Here is a 6,845-nt window from a genome sequence, read left to right as displayed (position 1 = left end):
ATGCAATGGTTTGTCGAGCTCAACCAATTTGAAATCTTTTACCAACCTCGAACAGCGATCAAAGGACAGGCTATCGCCGATTTTATCTTGGAATTCACCAATCCCACTTTAACCACACCCTCTCCGCCAAAGCAATTTGACACTGAGGCAGAAGACCTTTACTCCTGGATCCTTAATGTCGATGGGTCATCCCACAAAGAAGGCAATGGGGCTGGTCTCATCCTCACCGCTCCCGAGGGCGGTTATTTCAAGTGTGCCCTCCGTTTTCTGTTCGACGCGAGTAACAATGAAGCCGAATATGAGGCCTTAATAGCAGGTCTTCGCCTAGCCAGAGACATTGGTGTAAGCCATATCCAAGTGTTCAGTGATTCCCAATTGATCGTCAGGCAGATTACGGGAGAATTCAATGCGAAGGAAGACACGATACGAGTCTACAGGGATATTTCACTCTCTCTTGTTTGCCTTTTAAATATTTTCCACATCAAACACATCCCTCGGTCAGAAAATTTCAAGGTAGATGAAATGGCCTAATTAGCCTTGGCCAACCAGTCAGACCTCAGCCAGGGCATCCGCCTTGAATACCTGACCCATCCGGCTACTTCGCCAAGCCAGCAGGAGGTCTACTTCCTCTAAAACGAACCTATCCCATGGGCTGCAGACATCCTTCTATTTTTGACAAGTGGGGAGTTGCCAGACGATAAACAGTAAGCCGCCAAAGTCATATCCCGGTCGTCCAACTACATACTCATCAGCGGCCTACTGTACAAAAGTGGATTTTCACGCCCATACCTCAGGTGTCTCAGTCCTGATCAAGCGACCTATGTGATGACGAGGGCGTATGTGGTAATCATTCGGGTGCCAAGTCACTAGCCCATAAAATTCTTCACATCGGCTACTTCTGGCCTACTCTTAACCAAGATGCCACCGAATTTGTGCTTAAGTGTGATAAATGCCAGTGCTTTGCCAACATCCCCCATGCTCTACCTACAGAACTGATTACATTCTGCAGCCCCTACCCATTCGCCAAGTGGGGCATCGACTTAGTTGGTTCGTTGCCCACCGGTAGGGGCTAAACCAAGTTCGTTGTAGTTGCCATTGATTACTTCACTAAATGGGTGAAAACGGAGCCCCTCGCCACAATCACTGAACGGAACACAACCAGATTCATTAGGTAGTCAATCGTATGTTGATTTGAAATCCCTCAAGCCATCGTCTCAGACAACGGCAAACAATTCGACAATGCCAAGTTTAGGAAATTCTGTGTCGAGCTCCACATTAAGCCATGTTTCTCTTCCCTGGGTCATCCCCAAGCCAATAGGCAAGTTGAAGTCACCAATCGCTCTCTCCTGAAGATCATCAAAACTAAGCTGGAAGCCGCTAAGGGACTGTGGGCTGAGGAACTACCAAATGTACTCTGGGCTTATCGAACTATTGCCTGAACCCCTACTGGGAGAGACCCCCTTTCGCTTAACATACGGGGCTGAGGCGGTCATTCCAGTGGAAATCGGCCTCCCGATCCCGAGGGTTTTGTACCCGGATCTAGGACTAACCGAAGAATTGCGTCGGGCTGACTTAGACCTGATTGAAGAACTCCGAGAGACCACTGCTGTTAGACAGGCCCCATATCAGCAGAAGATGAGAACACACTACAACCGCAAAGTCCGACCCAGAGAGTTTGCAGTAGGGGACCTAGTCTTGCGCGAAGCGACTCTTGCCATCAAAAATCCCCCGAGGGCAAGCTAGCAGCCAAATGGGAAGGACCTTACGTTGTTAAGGCCAGACCTCGCCCAGGCACTTACCGACTCCAAGACATGGAAGGCACAGACCTCCCTCATCCATGGAACGCCGAGCACTTGAAGCGTTATTTCCAGTGAAATGGTGTCTCCTATTTTTGTACCATTCCTTTATTGTATTTTCCTTTTTGTACTATTCCATTGGTGTAAACTTGTGATCAACGGGCTGCGCCTTAAATGACAATGATTCTATATCTCCATTATTTGCGTCGTGTTTGAATAACAACTTGTTAACTAAAGCCTCAACCAGACTGAGCACCAAGAGCTCAGCCAGACTGAGTTAACTTAAGCCTCAGCCAGACTAAACACGAGGAGCTCAGCCAGACTGAGTTAACTTAAGCCTCAGCCAGACTGAGCACGAAGAGCTCAGCCAAACTGAGTGCGAAAAGCCGCAGCTGAAGAATTCGGAGAGCTTTCCAAGTCATAGTTAGAACTCGCATGAAGAATTCGGCCGGTCTGACTCAAAGCTAATCTCAACTATTGCCATACTTAGTTAAAATCCAAGTTCATGCCCATCCATTACCACTAGTCATACAAGTTAGCCTATTTGCCCATTTTTAACATTTTTACATCGTGGTTTACTTACGAAATTTCATGTTACTCCGTTGTTACGCAATTTCATACTACATCACGGTTTGCCCATTTTTAACATTTTCACTAATCATCCATACAAGTCAGCCTGATTTTTCATTTTGACCATTTTTACATCACAATTTACTTACAAGTTTCACAATTTACACACAAGTTTCATTTCTACCATCCCAAATTTACAAATTAGAGCCATAACGACAACAATGCATAAGAAAACTTGCTTTTATATTAACAAATTTGTATTTTCACACAAATTTATTACAACAACTTCCTCTATTACAAAAAAAAAAAAAAAAAACACAAACAAAAACAACATTTTTACACTTAGTTACACAAATCACTCCTCCTCACTGAAGGCAAGATCTTCCTCTTCAATCCCCTCGTCGAAGTGGGTCTGGGCGACGTCGTCTTCTCCTACCTTCACGAGGCTGAAGTCTACGTCCGGGAACAGCTCTTGTGCCTTATACTTGAAAGTCATCCAACTGCTGTCCCAAAACTGGCTCATCTCGTGCTTCTAGAAGTCAGATCGCTGGAAGCTTTGAATCACTTCTTCTTCACTCTTACCTCCAACGACCACCGCCGACGGCCCAGCCCCCCCATCCCCTTCCTTCGCTAAGCTGCTGGCGACAGCGGCATCAATGGCCATCTGGAAGTCGGCGGACCCGTTGAATTGCTCTACGGCCGCCATAAACAAGTTGGGGAACGCCGTAATCTCAGATGCCAATTTGGCCCTCTCCTCTGCCAGGGCCTTCTCCAGCTCCGCGATCCGACCATCTGCCTCTTCTTTGTCTTTGATCGTCTGGTCACGCAATTCTTCATTGTTGGTCATGGCCTTCTCCCACCTCTCATTGGTGGTGGTGTAGGCTTGCTGGACCTGTTCTAATTTCCTCTTCTCACCCGCCAACTCGAACTCTAGCAATACTGTCTTGTGGCGCTTCGCTTCAAGCTCTAATTAGGTTGCGAGGAGCTCGGCACTAGCTCGCCTGGCTGAGTAGCTCTGTACCAACGCCAACACTTCCATGTTCTTCGTCCTTTGTGCATACTCTAAACCCTTTGCGCATGCGCTTCGAGCGGCCCTCCTCCAGCCCGCTGCCTCAACCCTTAGGTTCTGCAGCTACGACTTCGCCCCTTCCAGCTGGGCCCTCAACGGCTCTACCTCCATCTTCGAGCGCGCTGCTTTGTTCATCAAGGCAGTCGCCAGGGTCGCTGCCTCTATGTGGGCTGAGCAAAACCCTCTCAGGAGGTCGGCCTCCGTCAATCGCGCCATCGATCGCACGACCGTATCCTCTACCACTCTAACAAGGCGGTCGACTGAGACCCTCACTTCCCTCCCTTCTTCTGCAGAGCGACTTGCCAACGCGCGCGCGTGGTACAACGCGATCATCAGCGCGACACTCGTCTCCGGCTTGCTAATCCCAGTCTTCCCTTCACTAGGACTGGGGGTTACTTCTGGTGTAGGTACCACTGTCACTATCGTTTGGGCACTTGGGCCCAAGTGTTCTTTCAGTACTTGGGCGCTTGGACCCTTGTCTTCCTTTGCCACTTGGACAGTCTCCCCTTCTGGAGCTGCCTCCACCATTTCGTCCTTTATCTTCCCCACCATAGGGGCGTCCTCGTTCCCAACCCTTATCTTTTTCAAGACAAGGACGTCTTTTCCCCCCTCTACAGTCGCCTTCTTTTTCCTTATCTTCTTCAACACTGCCTCCACCTCCTGCTTACCCCTCTCCTTCAGCGGGTCTGCTAGGGGCGGCAGTGGGGCAAAGTCAGTTAAGTCTTTGTCTCCCAACGGCTTGGGACGCGGTCGGACCCGCTCCCTCATCACCAGTTTAGAGGCAGGCCCCAACTGTGTCTCCTTATACTTGTCCGCTTTGGTGAACGCCCTCTTGTCTTTCGCCTCCTCTGCCTTCCTCCGTGCCTCCAGCTCTTCCCTCGCTGGATCCTCCTTCGTCGGCTGCGGTCCCAGTCTCAGGGCAAAAAGGGTTGAAGGAAGGATTAGCTCATCCCACTTCACCTCCTTCTCCTCCCTCCACTCCTTCACATTTTTCACCCTATTTTCGGCCCCCACATTTAACTTTGGCTTCGCCGATTTTGTGCGGACTTTCCATGTTGTGCAAACTCCTCTCCCACCGTTCGCTGATACATAAAACCATTTCGGCCTCCATTCCTTCACCGAAGATAGTAAGTTTGCCACTAGACCCCAGCCCGCCACTGCCTGCAAGGTCACCCACGTCTCCTGTTGACTGGAGGCCTTGTAGCAGGAGAAGAATTCCTTCACTATCATTACTGCCGCTCCGGTAGCCTGTGGCCAAGCGCTTGCATAGGCCATTAGTATTTTCCAAGCGTTCGGCGTCAACTGCCCTAGCGTCACCTCTAGCTTGTTAAGTATGTCCACCACTATTCGAGGGAGTGGTAGCCTCAGTCACCTCCCCCCCGGCAGTGCCTCCTCGTACAACGTGAACTCTGTTGGCCGCGCATTCGATGCCCTCTCCTTTGATGTGGGCAGTCTCAGCTCTATCTCTATAGGAATCTAATACTTCCTCCGTACCTCCTCCAACTCCTTCGCCGTAAACGTAGATCTGTCAGCTTTGGTATGTCAGTGGTCCAGCTCCACTTGGTTAATTGGCCTAGCGGCTGCGATCATCGCCATCGGACGAGCCCACGCCACTTGCCTAATTCCCCTCTTCTCTCTCCTCTCTCCGTTCTGCTAGGTACTGTTCCGCCAACTCCACTGCGTCGTCGTCTCCCAACGAGTCAAGCCTTGCGGCTAGCACTTCATTTCGAGCCATTTCTCCTACGTATCTACGTATCGCTTCAGACGCCGGCACAAGTAAGTTCGCGAAGTGTTGCAAAGGCGTGTTACACGAGACAAATGAGTTCACTTCAGGGATGTGTTGGTTTTTTGCGATAAGGTAGGTAAAGCGAATAACTCCAAATGCCGACGATTTGCCTATATTTCAAGGGTCAAGATTGAATTTCGCCAGTTTGAAAATTTTCGAAAACTTCCACCCCCGCCTCTTTAATGCCCTATATCAGCCTATCCCTTCATTTCCTGTTAACTCATTACTTCCTTTATTACAGGATTGTGCCACGTGTACGACCACGATTCACTACTTTCTTCCCCTTCCCTGTCTATTCCACTTCACATCATCACGTGCCACGCCGCGCCTCGAGCCCCACGCGCCGCCATTTTCCTTTCTCACTTGGTCACCTTTCGCGGTCGGCCCTCCTCGCAGTCGACCTTCTCATTCGGTCACCCTTCGAGGTCGGCCCTCCTCGCAGTCGACCTTCTCACTCGGTCACCCTTCGAGGTCGGCCCTCCTCGCAGTCGACCTTCTCACTGGGTCACCCTTCGAGGTCGGCCCTCCTCGCAGTCGACCTTCTCACTGGGTCACCCTTCGCGGTCGGCCCTCCTCGCAGTCGACCTTCTCACTGGGTCACCCTTCGCGGTCGGCCCTCTTCGCAGTCGACCTTCTCACTGGGTCACCCTTCGCGGTCGGCCCTCTTCGCAGTCGACCTTCTCACTGGGTCACCCTTCGCGGTCGGCCCTCATCACAGTCAACCTTCTCACTAGGTCACCCTTCGCGGTCGGCCCTCCTCGCAGTCGACCTTCTCACTCGGTCACCCTTCGAGGTCGGCCCTCCTTGCAGTCGGCTTTCTTACTTGGTCACCCTTCGCGGTCGGCCGATCTCCCAATCGGTCTTCTCTCCGTTGACCTTCCACAACCCCTGTCTTTTTCCTTATTCCCTTTGTTGGACTGAAGCTGCACTTGAGAATGGGGGACTATTGACATAGGTGGGCTTATAAGGGCTTTTGGCCTACTACTTTAGAGCCCAATACATAATTCAAACATTAAAGCCCAACTTGCTGGAGCCCAACGTTGCACCAAGGACCAATGACATCTAAATACTTGTCAAGAAGAACCAGTCACATAAGCAGACAAAGATCCTGCAGAGTTATTGCACCACACATCAGCCATTAATGAGGTTCCCTGCAACATTTAATGCAAGAACCCCTTCACGTTAGGACATAACAGTCTCACCATGAACAAAGCAAGCTAAAACATAGGCTTTCAGCCAACATGACGGGTCGGAGTGGATAAAGAAATGATGAACAAATGATATAAGCAAGTTTCTAAGACAGAAAGAAGGTTAAGTTCTTTATCACCATCCTATCTCTATATTCCATTAATCTCTCTTCTCTGACTTGCTCGTCGGAGGGTTCGCTGGGGGACTCACGTTCCCCGTTGAACTCTTGTGCAGGTTTCTCAGTGGGCCCAGCGATCGGACAACGGTGTGGGAAGTGTGGATCAGCCTGACCCGTTCCTCAGGGACCAGTAGCACCATCAATTTCTATTCACCAAAGATAAAGTTATATAAAAATGATAATTTTTTTACCAAATTAATTTTTAGTATGTGTTTATATGATGATCATGTAATGGGTGATTATTTTTGTTGATATTTT

The 6,845-nt window shown here is 49.8% G+C and overlaps 1 protein-coding gene across 1 annotated transcript; it reads left to right on the top strand.

Annotated features, from left to right (window-relative positions):
* On the top strand, positions 1-531 carry LOC145798151 (uncharacterized). The gene has a single exon (XM_082885637.1). The coding sequence runs from the start codon at positions 1-3 to the stop codon at positions 529-531; it is 531 nt and encodes a 176-aa protein (XP_082741763.1).
* Positions 532-6,845: the final 6,314 nt, after the last annotated feature.

This window comes from Camellia sinensis, chromosome 8, assembly GCF_055761805.1.
Source record: "Camellia sinensis isolate YWXY chromosome 8, ASM5576180v1, whole genome shotgun sequence".
Lineage (NCBI taxonomy): Eukaryota > Viridiplantae > Streptophyta > Magnoliopsida > Ericales > Theaceae > Camellia > Camellia sinensis.
Note: the sequence above shows the minus strand (reverse complement) of the source record. Positions and strands in the feature narration are given on the sequence as shown.

Bases quoted from the DNA above. Each gene is read 5' to 3' on its own strand.
- LOC145798151 (XM_082885637.1), top strand. From the start codon at position 1: ATGCAATGGTTTGTCGAGCTCAACCAATTTGAAATCTTTTACCAACCT.